The sequence below is a fragment of the Pelodiscus sinensis genome, chromosome 2 (genome assembly GCF_052426305.1).
Source record: "Pelodiscus sinensis isolate ZL-2025 chromosome 2, ASM5242630v1, whole genome shotgun sequence".
NCBI lineage: Eukaryota > Metazoa > Chordata > Testudines > Trionychidae > Pelodiscus > Pelodiscus sinensis.
This window is the reverse complement of record NC_143053.1, coordinates 112,796,052-112,813,403: the sequence shown is the minus strand read 5'-3', so window position 1 is coordinate 112,813,403 and position 17,352 is coordinate 112,796,052. Positions and strand designations below refer to the sequence as shown.

At 40.8% G+C, this 17,352-nt stretch overlaps 1 protein-coding gene across 1 annotated transcript in view; it reads right to left on the bottom strand.

The window, feature by feature from the left end:
• The window catches only part of ELOVL2 (ELOVL fatty acid elongase 2), a 76,642-nt gene that overhangs the window by 27,481 nt on the left and 31,809 nt on the right, over window positions 1-17,352 (bottom strand). The window contains exons 2-3 of the mRNA XM_075921261.2: window positions 11,119-11,182; window positions 2,579-2,766 (exon numbers count right to left, since the gene is read on the bottom strand). Of these exons, the coding sequence (XP_075777376.2) occupies window positions 2,579-2,766; window positions 11,119-11,182 (252 nt within the window). The remainder of the gene's footprint in view (window positions 1-2,578; window positions 2,767-11,118; window positions 11,183-17,352) is intronic.

The following is a 17,352-nucleotide window of genomic DNA, read 5'->3' as shown; positions in this document are numbered from 1 at the left end:
ATATAGGTGACACGACTCATAGATGGCCAGGCAGAATTCTAAGAGGCATTGGGGTCAGGGTTGGTTAGAAGGTATGGGAAATGATTTAAGGGATGATGCATAAACAGATCCATAACCAATGTAGAACACGGAGCAGTGAGCTCTGTGACTGTGAACAACAGAAATTGTGTGAGAGAGAACTGGATGATAAAGCTGCTGAGCTTGGGGTTCCAGAGGGGAGGCCTGGATGAATAACGAGGGCAGTGACAAACTAGTATTATGCACAGCAAAACAATTTCAGAAGGTGAAAGCTCAAGCAAGCTAAGGGAAATCTGTAGTAGCAAGAGTGTATTAAAAATATCAAAAATCATGTGCACTTCAGCTGTATAATGTACACCCTCTAAGTTCTAACGTATTCACCACCTCAGTGGAGGGCGGAGTCTGCTTCTGGCCACAGGAGAGCAGGGTTCTGATTTTTCTGTGTAATATGCTGCATTTTCTTTGAACCTTACTACTTGGATTACATTCTGTGTGCCTCTGCCACAAATTAAATGTTAACCCCCTGAATGTTACTTTTTACTAAGGAGCGGATTTGTTGTGTAGTGGCCAAACCCTCCAGTAAGTGGGCTTGTGCTCATTTCTTCCCCATTTTTGGGCTTCATCTAGTTTCAGCAATTATGATGGGTGCTCAAGGAATGCAAATGTAAATTCTGAATGGGAGGAGACTCTTCATGGAGGATTGGCCCCTTGGATGACTGGGCAAGCCAGATCTAAGCCCATAGGTTTGATCAGGCAAATTGTCTCTTGTTAAGATCAAAAGAAATTTCCTTTAAATGTGACTGTTTTCAGGAGGCCCTGGTTTGACTTCTTAGCAAAGCAATGTTTGCCACTCTGCTGAGAGAACAATCGGTATTTTGTTTTTCTCTTGTCAATGACTCGATGCTGGTGCCCTTGTGCAGCACTGGAAGTCTGGAATGCTGCGAGGGTAGTCTGAACAAGCCTGGAATGTCATCTAGCACCTCCAGAGGTCACTCCAAAAACAAGTGCGTAATTCAGCCTGCATTTCTCATGGGGGCTGGGTTACTTACCAGACAAATATGAGGGTTATTTTTAGCATGTTAACATTGAAGGTTAAGTAATTGGAATTATCCATAATAATTACTCAGAAACCCAAAACATCTGAAATGCAAGATTCCTTAGAACTGTGGTTACCAAATGATACCAGTTTTGTTACTTCTGACCTTTGCCCCTGTTCCTATTTTCTATCCTTAGTTTGAGCTCAGGGCAAAGTGTTTCTATAGGGGCCACAAGGCTTCTGTTGCCATTTCCCATCAATTGTACATATTCTAACCAGCAAGAGAGGATGAGTTGCTCAAAATCTCTCTCCTCGCTCACCCCCTAATGTCCATTATAGGTACATGCCTGAGTAATCCAGGGTCAGCGCTAGGTACAATAGCCAAGATCTTTGTTTGTTCAACTGACAGACATTTGGAAATGGAACCATACATATGTGATTCTGAAGTTTTTAGACCAGTGTAGTTTTCTAAAAGTGATTAGAGAGAACACGGAATGCAGAGCTGCATTTTCTCAGAGCATCTCCTATATGGAGGAAAAAACATCCTTGTGGATCAGGCTTACTTGGGTGCTATCCATGGCTCCACCACACACTTCCCGTGTGACTCTGGGCAAATCATTTAATCTGTGTCATAGTTTCCCCATTTGCAAAATAAAAAAAACTAATGCTCTATCACAATAGAGCTGAATGTATTATTCACTAAACCATCAGGCAAATTGAATCCTCTTTTTTTCTATTCATTAATGGCTTATTTCTGTGAATGCATTTTTTACTGGTCCACAGTTATCTAAGTTAGTCTAGGAGCTTCAGGGGGTAGCTGAGTTAGGGATTCCCAAACTCTCGAAGTCAGCTGAACTTTTGCTTTTCATGGCATGTGGCAATGTAAACAAATGATAGTAAGCAGCAAATGAGGAATAATTAACTCATACTCTTCTACATATATCTGTTCTATTATATATAAACATGGACATTTGAACAAATAGTCATTCCCTATAGACATACATGCAAATTTTTAAAAATTACAGGAATTAGAAACAAAATGGGTAAGATTTTTTAAAATTTATTGGAACAACTTCTGTTGTTCAGAGAGGCAAGCTTTCAAGCTCTCTCACCAACAGAACTCAGTAAAAGCTATGACCCCACCTACTTTTTCTCTCTGATATTCTGGGATCCATGCAGTTACACCTCCATAATGCATTGGAATGGTCACAAATGATGAATAAAAGGACATAGTTATAGCTGAACAGGGCAATCACTGAAAGTTCAAATGCAGATTTGCAAACTTTCTGCTTTAGCAGAAACTGACTAACTCTAGGTGTGAGGCAGAGCTCATTAATGATGGCATTGAACTCCATGGCTACAAGGTGCTCTAGGAGTCAAATTATTACCGAGTCTCTCAGATCAATTGTTAAACTGGCTGAAAAGTTGCAATTTGAAAACCCAGATTACTCAGGAAGTCATGATTTACTAAATGACTTACTGCTTGTCCTTCTCAGATGTGGTGCTGTATTTAAGAAAACTTACCTCTATGAGCATGTACAAGGAAAGCACTGTAACTCCAAGGTTATATACAATGAGATGACCCCTGAGAGAGAATGCAGGCCTGTTCTTCATAAACTTGGTGCCAAGCCATATGGATAGTAGATATATTACAGTAAGGAAAAATGTGGGTAGGTAAGAATCCAACAGGAGCCATCCTCTGACCCTGGAATCTGAACAGAAACAAATGCAATGAGCAATTCAAAATGGCTTGCTCGGTACTGCTAAAAGGAGGCAGCCCATATTCAGTGTGAAACAAAACAAAAGGACTATGTAGCACTTTAAAGACTAACAAGATGGTTTATTAGATGATGAGCTTTCGTGGGCCAGACCCACTTCCTCAGATCAAATTGTGGAAGAAAATTGTCACAACCATATATACCAAAGGATACAATTTAAAAAAATGAACACATATGAAAAGGACAAATCAAATCAAATTTCAGAACAGAAGGGGGATGAAGGGGGGAGGTAAATGTCTGTGAGCTAATGATATTAGAGGTGATAATTGGGGAAGCTATCTTTGTAATGGGTAAGATAATTAGAGTCTTTATTCAAACTCAGGTGTAAAAACTCTAATTATCTTACCCATTACAAAGATAGCTTCCCCAATTATCACCTCTAATATCATTAGCTCACAGACATTTACCTCCCCATCCCCCTTCTGTTCTGAAATTTGATTTGTCCTTTTCATATGTGTTCATTTTCCTAATTGTACCCTTTGGTATATATGGTTTGTGACAATTTTCTTCCACTATTTGATCTGAGGAAGTGGGTCTGACCCACGAAAGCTCATCACCTAATAAACCATCTTATTAGTCTTTAAAGTGCTACATCGTCCTGTTTTTTGTTTCAGCTACAGCAGACTAACACGGCTACATTTCTATCCATATTCAGAGTGTCTGTTTAAAGGTGCTGGTGGGAACGTGCTGAGACTTGTCTTTCCTGTGTCACATGGTGGGACCAATATGGTCATTATACCATTGCAAATAACCTGAGGTAACATTCCAAAGGAGATGCTGTTTACAGTAATGGGCTGCCAAATACTCAATTCATGTCAATATACGTCTGTGGTTAAAATTTAAAATTAAATTAAATACTAAATTGTCTGAACACATATCCTGCATTTTAATAATATTATACACACACAAAGTACACATTGGAAAAATTATTCACAGACAGTAACAATTTTATTACATATTTTTAACTTTATTTACTCGGGCTTTTGTATAGGGAAAGTCAAACATTAAATCTGTCATTTCTTTTTCAGTATTTGTTTTGCTTATTATCAAATAATTGTTCTTTAAATTTAGGGCCTGCTCTCTCATTAGCTCATGGGGTACACTTGCTTGATCCTGAAAGATACTAAGACCAAATCCTACTTGCCTTATTCACACAAGTAATCTCATTAATATTAATAACACTTGTTTGAAAAGGAAGAGCATGATCAAGCCTCATATGCCAAATCTATGGCATCATTCTTTTCCAGGTGAACAAAGGGATGGCAGGAGCAAAGAATAATGGTTTGCACTCCTGCCAAGATCTGCAAATGAAAGACTGAATTTCCAGGGAAAGTAATCTTAATACAGCAAAATCTCTTCAGCAACAGACTTTATGGTACATGAAATTGCTTCATCATATATGCTTTCTTTTTTTAAAGACTGCTCAATTGTCCAAAAGATATTCCTTATCTGAGACATGAGTTTTGGGTTTAAAAAAAAATAAATCACAAACTATGCTAAAACTACCCTTACCTGTATTAATCATTTGGATTTGTTAAAAGAAAACAATTTTTGTTTTACCATTCATGTTTACTTTTTGTATTTTGCTAAATTGGACAGTAAAATACCACATGTGGGTTTAGTTTCACTTTTTCACTCTTGAACAATACCTCTAAATGGGGCTTGAAAAATTCCTCAAGAGGATACTTTCATCAAACATTTACTGACTTTTTTTTTTAAGAAAAAATATTTTATCTTCTCATGTTTTGTTAAAAGATTTTTTCATCAGAAAACCTTGTTTTCAACAACAAAATTTAAATTATTTAGAACTGTCCTTTGTGAATAACACAATAATAAATGTGTGTTTATTATTTCTGTCACTTCCTGCCTCCCTCCTTTCTTCCCTCTTATTTTACTCATTAGTTGAATTTTGTCTAAAACTAGATAGTCTGTGGTTTGAATAACTTAGTGTCAACCACATCTATTAAAACTGGAAGACTGTATTTTTTTTCATTCTCACTACTGGGAGTGCTGAAGAATAAATCTGTCTAAAAGTACAGTCAGCTAGTAATGGAGCTGAAATTATTTGGGATTTTCTTGCTTCTCAGTTCAGATCGCTCTGTATTAGCAAGATGAAATGGTGTTTTCTTCCTTGGAATCTGAAAATGTGTTTGTCTTAGATGTGATAATATTAATTAATAAACATTCAGCATGTCTTCTGGCACAAGCATTGTCTGTTCCAAGAGAGCATATTGCACAGAGATACAGTATCATCTATACAAGAGCATACGAGCCTTGACAGTTAGAATGGCATTGGAAAAAATTATTTGGTCTGAAAGATGACCAGACATATAAGATGATCTTGGGCCATCATCCAATACATGGGATGAGTACAAATAAGGCATAAGAAAATAAAAGTAAGGTAAAACTCAAGCCATACAAAACTTGACTGAGTGCACCTTTAAAAATGAGAGAGAAATTGTAATGCTGATGAGGATAACACCAGTCTTGCCTGCATCAGAAGGCTGATTTCTAAAGGGAGTTCACACATGCATGCAGTCTCCAGAGCAAAGGAGTTCCACTAGAGACACTGAGAAGGTAACCAGAAACTGCCTTTGCAACTAGAGTAAAAGTAATTGTTAGAAATCAGATGATGAGGTGAGCTAAAATGGAAAATTAGATAAGTGATGAAAGCTACTTCCACTCTAGACACGCACAGCAAGTTTTCACATCCTCGCTAAAGGAGCACAGCTTATGTCCTAATGCTTTAACTGCAAGTGACTAATGGCTGCAATGTCAAGCCACTTAAACATAATACTTATTACTATTGGTTTACTTTCAGTGCTCGCTTTTGAAGCTTCACACTGAAAATTGTTCTCTTCTTCCATTTTTGGGGGAAACTGTATGGATCTGATTGGAAAATAGAGAGCAGTTAACATTGTCTACTGTCTGTCAGACTCCTTTATGTCCAAATGGGTACAAATTCATCTACTTACTAGGGAAAGTGTTCCATGCTGTAAGTTTGACCATTCTGAATCATTCCAACAACTAAATTCCAGATGAAAGCAGTGAGTGACAGTACACTATCAGAGCCCTGGAACATGGCATGTAATAAAAGAGATGTGCACACACGCTCAGATTGCATCTCAAACTAACTTTCAATTAAAAATAATGATGAGCCAGAGCCAGAGCCAGGGAATGAAATCCTAACACCACTGAAGTTGGTGGCAAAATAATGCCACAGAGGGTGCATCTAGACTGGCATGATTTTGTGCCTGTCTACACTGGCCATGAGTATTTGCGCAAGAACACTGACTTTGTGCTGTACAGTAATTGGTGGTTCTTGCGTAAATACGCCGATGCTCCTGCTCAGGAATTAAGCCCTCTTGCGCAAGTATTCTGTTCAGTTTAGTGGAAAGAGAGCAGAAGATGGGGATTGAAGCTATCTAGATTCTATGCCCAGTTCTGCTACTGACCCTCTGGGGTGACTCTTAGTCAATCACATCACTCTGTGCTGCAGTTTCTCCATCTCTAAAATGGGGATCATGATACTAGCCTCATCTGAAAGTGCTCTGTGATCTGTGGGTAAAAAGTGCTATATGCAAGCTAAGAATTTATCCACTGCTTGAGCCAAAAGAAGTGATAGTTCAATAGCTGCAGTCAGTGTAAACTGCTTTATGAGACGTAGCTACCAGAGAAGGGGACAAAGCCATACAAGGGATTGATGGTACTCAATGGCAGAGCTTCCATTGACTTTAGTGCAGGATGGCAGGTGGTGGTAGATGACTTTCAATACTACTATGGAAATTGGTTTTAGAAAATAATGTGTGGTCTCCAAAGGACTAACAATGCTTTAGGTGCATGGACTCCTCCAAATCCAACCAAACAGAAACAGGGAAGGAAAACAAAAAGCTGTGTGGCACAGAAGTTCAGTAGCCCTGGAAGTTGGCATCCAGAGTGATTTCCCTGCTTCCTTGCCCCTGGAAATACCCTGCTTGTCAGCCATTGTCTAAAAATATACAGCAAAATAAAAAGATGGGTTATTTTTAAAGGAACAGTAATCATTTATTTCAGATGGCCTGCTGTCAAACCAAGAGGAACGAAGTCTGTAATGCTTTAATATTTTAGTCTTTTTAGTAAGTTCACTAGAATTCATCAGAGCTTCTCCTTTGTTAAGGGAGGGAGAGAATCTCTCCATCTATTTGAGCAATTTTTTGTGAATTACCTGTCTATATGACCATTTTACAGAGTGCCATGTTATTTTGGGCTGTGCCACTACATATACAGAGACGACTGAAATAAAAGTGCATGCTACTGCATGGGGCCATAAACAAACAAGATCATACTTTCAGTGCTAGTGTTTGAGATGCAATGTAATTGCAATTTGTACTTGTACTACTTAACTAGTTATAATTGTACTAGCACAGCTGTGTCTTGTGGCTTAACTGGTCTAACCATTGCATAGTTTAATGCCACAGGTAAATTCAGAAATGTAGTATCAGACTGCACCTTGGGCTGCTGTTTCACTGTAGTTCTGTTCTTGCCAGCTGATGTGGGTAGCAAGAAGATGAGAGGCCTTCAGATAGGAACCCCTCTAATCTGAAAAAAATGATTTGCCTCTAAATCCCTTCAAGACAGGTATCTCTCCTTAGTGTACTAGTTTAATCCAGCAGAGGGTAAGGTCACAAGTTATTTTGAAGCACTGTATTACCGGAGGACTGCTCCCATATTGCTATTTTGTTCTCAGCTGGCAACAGGCTTACTTTTCATCTCCTTATAAAAAAAAATCTTCATAAAAAAACAGCTAACAGCTTATATGTTGGACACAGGCTAATATGTCCAGTATCTTTAGCCCTTCTCAGGCCCAGCCTTACAACAAGGCAAGTGAGGCGGTTACCTTGAGCCTGGTGCCTTCAGGACCCTACACTACCCAGTGCTTGCTCGCTCACTCACTGCAGGCCTGGCTGCTCACTCACTGCTCTGCCTGGGAGCGGCCACTGTCAGGGGGCTGCCTTGGTCCCCACAAACTCTTTGGCCAGGCCTGGCCCTTCTGCAATCCATGCGGCCAAGGAGGAGGAAGACTTTAAACTACCTTAAATCTTCCCTGACTCTGGGTGCCAGTCTATGTCCAAAGATGCCATTTAGAACAGTAGGATCAATAAAAGTTAGTCATAGTAAAGGCCAGGATCAGCCCCAAGAGTTAGAGTAAGATGCCACTGAAGTCCTATTCCCAACTGGTGAGAGACAGCTCAGCAACAAGTGAGGAAAAATGAACATTGCTGACATAAGAGCACAGGTGCACTCGGGAAAATATTTGAAGCTACTAATGGGGAACAGAGTGACACTATTTCCTACCAAACTCAGAGAATGAAGTTGCTTTTTTCTTTTCCAATAAGTTATGATTCTAAGCTCCTTGAGATGAGTGTCTGGGCATGAATAGCTTTAGTACTATCCCTCCCTAAGCACTACACATGTTTTCATAGACTTTTGATTCTGTAGCTGATTTGGGCTATTAATATTCAATTCCTTTCAAATGGCAGTCATTCCTATGAGACCTTGCCTTTCAAATGCCAACTGTGAATCTCTGAGTGAGTTGGCACAGGCAGTATTTGTTTTACTAAAGTGCATTCTGAAGACCCAGGGGAGCAATAGTATTTGTTGTGTGGTTATGTTAACCACAATTCATCCATCTCAAAGACTTGGCTCTGGAGGCACTGGAGAGAGGAGGATAAAAGGGCATGGCCTTTATGTATGTAAAAAGGAACAAAGCCTTCACACACGGGGTTATTACACTGCATTAACTAGCTTGTATTAAAGGCTTATTTTACAAGTATTTTCTTGGAAGCCATTCTATTCATTTTTAACATAGATTCAGGTAAAAATCCAGAAATGGTGCAATCCAAAGTTTTGCAAAGATCAAATATGTTTCAAAGCTAATGGAGGTGATTGCTGTTCCCACAGGAATGTTTTAAAAACCAGATTTTAAGAATTCTGTAACTATTTTCCCTTAAAAATAGGAATGTTAAGATCCGAAGACTATTAATCTGATGAAATGCAAGATGAGGCACCCGAAAACTCTGTTATAATCTTTACAATGACACTATGATGTAGGTCTTCATATTTTGATTCAGGAAGCAGGTATGACCCCCTCAGGTAGCATGGCAGCCAGCCGTCAGCGCTGCCTGGATCATGGCACGCGTACCCTGTCCCCAACCCTCAGAATTGCGCGGAGCAGCACTCTGGTGACAATTCAAAAGGGAGCGAGGCTCCAGCAGTCACTGCGACCAGGAACCCTGGGCCCCTTTGAATTATTGGGCGCTGGGGCAACTGTCCCCTTTGCCTACCTCCCCCCTTGCGTTGATGGGTCTGTTCTGAGGTGATAGATATAGGAAGCAGACAAAGTCTAGAAAGGGTCTGAAAGAAGTGACCTGAATCTGCATGAGGTTTGCTGAGATTGTGGATCTCAGCCTGAAGGGATCTGGTACCTTTAACTTACACTGCAATCAGTATCTTTCAGTACTAGTCCCTTTGTTAGCTAGATGAACCACGTGAAGATGAGATTATTCTTATGCCTGGAATAGGGTTTCCTCTGTGCAGAAAATGTGAAGATTTTGAAGTCTGATTTCATCCTCTTTCCAGATGAAAAGTCAAAATCTTAGAAGTTTGCATGACACACAAATATTCCAAATATATTTTGTTTTGACTTTATCCAAATGTTGTTTTCTTTGATTTATGTTATTATAAATAACGTGACAAATCAGAATAAACTGAAAAAAAATTCTGACCTCATTGAAGTCAAATATCTCCATAATTTTCATGAAACTTCAAACCAAGTGCACACATTCTCACAAAATGTGATTTTGTCATGGCATTTTCTGATGGAAAAACTGTTCCGAACATTTGTTGAACAGCTTTTATTATTGGACATTTTTGAGAAGATGATCTGAGTCACCAAAATCATTCAAGTATTAATGAGACAGTAAAAATTCAGATAGCTAATGTTTGATTTGTGTTTATATGGCTTTCATTACCACAGTATCTGAGTGCACAAAAACACAGCTATGTATTTTGCGAATACTTAAGGAAGACTGCAAAGAATAGATGTACACCTTGTTTCTTCTATAAACATTTTTTCACCAAGATTTAGTTACCTCTGGGACAGGTTGGTCCTAGGATGTGTTTGTGTTTAGAGGTGCGTTTTACCCTGGCATACCTCATGTATATAGCCAATCTATTTGGTAGCTGAAGTGAAGGAAACTTTGTGTTGGGGTCAATGGCCCAAATGTGATAAGTGTAGAAGTGGTTTGTAGTGCAATTATTTGGGTATTATTTGTGGGCTAGAATGGAAATGCAGAACATGATGGTGTAGTGTGATATATCTATGTGTAAACAAATGGGATGCGATCTGCTAGAGCAGGGGTTCCCAACCTTTTTCGGTCCCTGTACCCCCTTGGCTTTTAGTAAACCTTCCCGTACCCCCTATTCAATATGAAAGGAAATAAATTCTAGGCTAGAATCCACAACTTTAACACTACAACTTCTGGAATATTTCAATTAGGATAATCTAGTTATTTACCAGATATTCCCTCTACCCCCTTGACAAGCTTCTCATACCCCCTGGAGGTATGCGTACCCCATGTTGGGAACCTCTGAGCTAGAGGATGAGCTAGAGTTAAGGTTGGTTTTGGCACCATAATTCAGAGCTCCTCTGTTTTCAACAGACTTTTAACTATACTCTGTGCTAAAGACTTTTTTTCTTAAATAACTGACTAGTGATTTTTGGGAGAACCAGCTCTGGAGTACCAAACTTGAGAAACCTCACAGAGGCTTGATAGGGTTACTGGTTTTGGTTGGGCATATTCCTGGAGATTTCATCACATGACGATTTTTAATTACAGGTTAACCTTTAATTCCTGGAAATGCCTGGACAATCCTGGAGAGTTGGCAACCGAGATTTTCCAGAAGGTGGGTGCTCAGCATTTTCAGAAAATCTAGCCTGGGGCTTTGGCCACTGCTACTGCTACTGTGGTGGTGGAAAAGTCCCATGTCCCTGTGAATTGCTGGGCCCCAGGGCAACTGTCCTCTTATCCTTCCTCCCCCTCCCCCGTGCCCATCCGCACCATTGTGGGCCTGAGTGAAACACTCCAAACGGTGCGTCAACGTTGAACATCTTGGTCACAGCCTTTATGAAAGCTACGGCTTCTTTCTTATTTTCAAGTGTTATATTAGACCTGCAGATGATTCAAACAGCTTTTGTTTGCACATGAAAAGATGACTTATTGGGAGCCCGGGAAAAAGCACACTTACCTCGAGACCCAAACATATAATCCACAAACGTGTTTATTTCCCGGTCCAAAGCCTTTAGCTGCTCCTAGAAGACACATGACAGATTGTGACTTACATCCCCACAAAAAATACAGTACAAAAATAAACATGCAGAGAGCCTTTTACATGTAAAATAGCTGACAATAATCATCCCCATTAAAAAAGTGCTCTTTTGACATGACTAGATTTAGGGCTATACTCAGCAGTGGCTATGCCTACAGCTCCCATTAATACCATTCATGGAAGTAGCATACACCTGTCACACTAGACCCTGAAGAAAAAAAGGCAATTTAGTTAGAGATTTTAGAAATGAAAATGAGAAGTCTTTAAATGAAACTAATCTGTAATGGGTGCCTTTTTATGTGTAGAAAATATATCTTGGCCACCTTTTTACCTCAGCAGTGCTTGCTTTGTAATTATTCTGTTAAAATCTATATTTGAAAAGAGAGCAGTCAGTATCCCTGGTCTGCTTTATGAAGCTACCTGGCTGTCAGCTGCAGTGTGCTTGTGCACTAGTTACATGTATTGATGCTTTGTTTTGAAGGGAGGAAGCTTTTTTTTTTCACTTGCAAAATCTATACGGTCCACATTGTGGCTATGTCTAGACTGCAAGCCTCTTTCGAAAGAGGCTCTTTCGAAAGAGAGCGTCTAGACTGCACGCGGAACTTTCGAAAGAGCAAGCCGCTTTTTCGAAAGAAAGCATCCAGTGAGTCTGGATGCTCTCTTTCGAAGAAGCCCTATTTACATTCAAGAACGCCTTCTTTCGAAAGAAGCACTTTCGAAAGAAGGTGTTCTTCCTTGTGAAATGAGGTTTACCGCCGTCGAAAGAAAAGCCGCGTTCTTTCGATTTAATTTCGAAAGAACGCGGCTGCAGTCTAGACGCAGGTGAAGTTTTTTCGGAAAAAGGCTACTTTTCCCGAAAAAAACCCCTGAGTCTGGACACAGCCTGTTTGTCCTTCGTCTCCACAATGTGAGTGCCTCAGGTTACGTCTAAACTACATGCCTCCGTCGATGGAGGCATGTAGTTTAGACACACCCTCAGAGTTTGATTATCGCTATGTTCTAGAAGAGGGACTGAGGCATAAAGAGACTAAGTAATTCACCCAAGCTCCAAGTTAATAGAACTGCTCTGATTTATCCCAGCTGGCTTAGAAGTCTTGGGCAGAGTTGGGAAATAAAGAATGATATCCTGAGTTCTAATGGACTCATAAGAAAGCTTTTACCTTCATAAGAAAGCTCGAACCCTTTTTGCTTCATAGACTCCCATATTGCTTAGTCCAACCCCTTAAATGAACAATCCTTGGCAAGAGACCACAATCTTGGAAAAACAGGGGACCAGCCAGTCAAAATGTCCTGCTGTGCTCTATGAATTCTCCTAAGAGTTACATAGCAGTACATTACTGCTTCTCTGTTGTTTTGCTCTGCAGAACTCCCTAAGCTCTAATGCATTTTGCACATGACAGGGCAGGATTTGGTTTACTCCAGATGTCAAAATGAAATAGGTGCCTACTGGGAATAAATTTCTACCTCTGTACCCTCATCTTTGCACAGAACTGGCTCCAGTACTATGGAAAATGTCTCAGAAGGGGACAGGTTTTGCAGCACCTTAGGGTGAAGAAGTGAATCTCTAGAAAATACTGAGTGGTTCATCTGATGTTAGTAAAACAAAACCAGAACAGAAACCAATTTCATGTTAGTTTTATTTTACAAATGATGAGGAAAGTTCCAAACAAAGAGATAATTGAGAAAAGGCAAATCTTGTTGCTGAGAAGTTTAGCTTTTATGAAAGGTGCTTGACAGGTGGTAGCACTAGAGAGTGGTGTCTCTCCATACAACAGATATCAAGACAAGTTGCCAAAAATTTCCCTGCACTGAGCTGGAAGCAATCTCTGACATTGGAGGACAGTTCCATCCGGGTCTGGGGCTTTCTGTGATGTTACCAGCAGGCTGCCTGTTGTAATGGTGGGTAAGTGAAATAGAGTACCTTCAGAGAGAAATTGTTTTAGGGCCAGAAAACTAATTTTTAACAGGCATCATCACATTTTAGTGAAATGACACAGATTGGAAACTCTTCCCCATCTTCAGTTCTCTGAGCCATCCAGTCCCTTGTTTGTTTAAAGTTTTATGAAAGGAAAGACTTGCTCCATTTCCATTTGGAAAATGCCATGCTAACTCCCACCAGTGATCTGTAAATCTGCTATACTACCCTGTCAGCAGGCAACTACAGGCAGTCCCCGAGTTACGCGGATCTGACTTATGTCGGATCCGCAGTTACGAACGGGGCCCATCTCCCTGGTCTCCAGCAGACCAGGGAGAGGAAGCAAAGCGGCGGAGCACGCGGGCAGCTGACAGCCCAGACGCTGTCCGCTGACCGCGTGTTCCGCGGCTTTGCTCCCCGCCCCCCTGGTCTGCAGACCAGGGAGACGGGGAGCAAAGCAGAGCAAAGCCACAGAGCCCGAGAGCAGCAGGACAGCCACAGCGCGTCTGGGCTGTCCCGCTGCCCCCGTGCTCCGCGGCTTTGCTCCGGACGTCTGTGGTACAGCAGCTGGGGCGCTGCCAGTTGGTCCCGTAGCGCTGCTCTGGGCGCTACTGGACCAACCCGGCAGCACCCCAGCTGCTCTGCCCCAGGCATCCTGATTCAGCCACTGCTGGTCAGTTTCAGCAGCGGCTGAATCAGGATGCCTGGGCCAGAGCAGCTTGGGTGCTGCTGGGTTGGTCCAGTAGCGGAGCGGCGGCGCTACTGGACCAACTCAGCAGCACCCCAGCTGCTCTGCCCCAGGCGTCCCCAAGTCAGCCGCTGCTGAAACTGACCAGTGGCTGACTACAGGAAGCCCCTGCCCCGGGCTTCCTGGAATCAGCCGCTGATCAGTTTCAGCAGCAGCTGACTTGGGGATGCCTGGGGTTCTTAAGTTGAATCTGTGTGTAAGTCGGAACTGGCGTCCAGATTCAGCCGCTGTTGAAACTGATCAGTTTCAGCAGTGGCTGAATCTGGACGCCAGTTCCGACTTACATACAGATTCAACTTAAGAACAAACCTACAGTCTCTATCTTGTACGTAACCCGGGGACTGCCTGTAGTACAATTCAAGAGAAGTTCAGTGCAATAGAATAGATCCTACTCTTGCCAGTTCTGTATTTCACAGAGACACTACTATCTGTAGATTAATTAGTTCTCTCTCTCCCTCTTTCTCTCTTTCATGAATTTAGATGATTTATAGATATTGGGATTAGAATATAAAGATGCTTGCTTTCATGATCATGTACACATTTTGAGTAATGTAATTAATGCACATTCCTATTATTTGAATTTTGTAGGTGAGTCCACTTTGGGCTGCATTTTAATGAGAATTACTGACACTGATTTCTTGCAACCACTTAGAAGAAGAGGAGAGTAAAAGATACTTGCCTACTTTCTTCAAGGGTCGATAATTTCATTAATCTGCATGCACCACTACATTTAACTATCCATGCCTAAAAGAGGGGACAGTGCATCAGATACAGAAAAAAATCATAACTGATATGTGCACTGTAAATGAAATACATTTGTAGGATCATGTGTAGTGTTTGCATTTGTATGTGACTTCTACAGGTGCTTTTACAGGTGCATAAGTGAATAACCTATGAAAACAACAGTAGGGATATTAGTACCAGCCGTTAAACATGCCAAAGGCCACCTTAATTTATGGAAGCTGTTTACAAAGCCTGGCTTTATTTACACAGACCATCCTAATGGAGGAGGCAGAACAGGAAAATTATCTCTCTCTCATAGGGTATGTCTACACAGCAATCATTATTTTGAAATAACTTAGTCAAGCTGGAGGACTTCTTACTCCAACTCCTGTAACCCTCATTGTACAAGGAGTAAGGGAAGTTGGAGGAAGGTGCTCTATTTTGAAATAAGTGCTGTGTAGATGCTCCCTATTTCGAAATAAGCTGTGCAATTGATGTAGCTCAATTGGTGTAGCTTATTTCTAGTTAAGCCCTGCTGTGTAGACGTACGTACTTACTTTGAAAAATTACTGAGAAATCAAAATAAAACTTTCCAAAAAGAAATCAGTAATCCAAATTATGCCACTTCTGACAGAACTCATCAGTGACTACTGTGCACATATAATGCAACATAGTCTATTGTATGTAAAAACAGAAGAAAACAAAGAGTCTGAAATGTAAACATTTGGATTGTTTGTGTGCATTTCTGGCAAATCGTTTCTATGGAGGGAGGAGGGATAGCTCAGTGGTTTGTGCATTGGCCTGTTAAACCCAGGGTTGTGAGTGCAATCCTCATGGAGGCCATTTAGAGAGATGGGGCAAAAATTTGTCAGGGATGGTACTTGGTCCTGCTGTGAAGGCAGGGGACTGGAGTCAATGACCTCAAGGTCCCTTCTAGTTCTAGGAGATAGGCAATCTCCATTAATTTAATCTATGTCTCTTATCTGCCAAGAAGCTTGAGTTACCAGGCTCAAAATTAAGAGATTTTTATTTTCTTTCCTCTCTTTATAGCACATGGCTACAGATATTGGCACTGTCATCAATTTTCTTACTCATTTCTCACCCTCTGCCCTTTGTCCCTCCCGAAACCAACCCTTATTGGCATGAACTGCACAGAGGACAAAATGCCATCAAATAACAATATGCAACGTACAGATTTTTCATTAGGTATTTATTTTTGCAACAGCAGTGGAAATGAATAAGTAGCAACAAAATGTGCTCATGTGATATGTTCATGCTGATTATATTTGAAACATTGCTACAAGGTCAGACAGTATGGGGGGCATGGAAATCAATCTTATACTTGCCTTACATTTACACCTCTGTCTCTTGGTTGCCTTGGTTTCCTGATAAGTTTTATTATAAAGACAACATGTGCTATGCAAAAATTATCCATATACTGTTCATACAGTATAGGTTTTTATAGGGAAGAATCAAAATAGGAACAGTTTGCTAATGAGCATCTGTTCTGCAAGCATTTTACCATCAAATGCTCTAGATTGGAAACTCCTTCTCTGGCAGGGCAAAGTGGAAGGAAAATATATAGATGTAGCTTCAGGTAAATGTGACCACAAAGGGTTCTGTTTGCTCATGGATGCTGGGGAATAGAAGTATCCAAATTCAACTAGTAGTTCTGATGACAACATACAAAATGTCTCCTGCCTGTCTGTCACTTCACCTTGAATGGTCCCTTAGAATATGTTTCGCATAAGTAGTTAGGACAATATGTTTGATCTTGTATTTAGCTGTGGCACTTTGAGTACTATTTCCAGACCTGAAGAACAGCTCTGTGTAGCTCAAAGGCTTGTCTCTCTCACCAACATAAATTGGAACAGGGCTGTTAGTTGGAGGGCCATGCTCCCCCCTTCTGCAGCCCAGTCCAGTTTCCACTAACACTTCTGCCCCCATAAGTCTAAATGGAAGGGAACACACCACATCAGAGCTATTGGCTGTAGTAAAAGTTAGTCAGTTTCTGTAGGAACCACTTGATAAAGATCACATAAAACAGAACTCAACTCCACTGGGTCAATTTTAGATTCTGAAAATGGCTCAGCATTTCTCTTAAATGCTTCTACTCCCCCACCATTCCCAAAGCGTGAAATGATCAGAAATGTTGTCTATCCAAGAAGGCCCATGTGTTGTTGGCAACCACCCTGCTTGACACAAACCTATTTGGCTCAAAGTGAAGCTGCACAAAGACAAGCATCAATTGTTTGGAAAGACCACCAGTGGCTGTTGCAGTGGCTCAAGCAGAACATAGCTACTGTGAGTGAGGAGGGATTCACTATAGGTCGTGCTGGCTCAGGAGAGGTTGTCAACATTTATGAGGGTGAGGGGAGGCACACAGGGGTTGGTGATATTTTTATATGCTTGTCTAAAACAAAATTGTACATAATGGTAGAATGCTTTCTCACATTTGATTGAACCTGGCTTATTTGTGAGATCTGCAACAGCTGATGATAACCTAATGCAAGAAAAAACACCAAATGTTTTAAAATCTCCTTTTGAGTTTTCCCATTTTTCCCATCCTTAAAATTTGTAACACAAAACAAACGGCAAGGGCATTTGTGCCTATTTTTACTTTCTCAGGAGCTTTTCCTAACTTTAAACAACAACAAAAATGCATGCACCACAGCTCTACCTATTGTTCCAGAACATTATGTTTCACCAATGCGAGAGCAAGGCATAAATGTCACTAACTGACAAAATTCTCACTTCCTTTGAATTG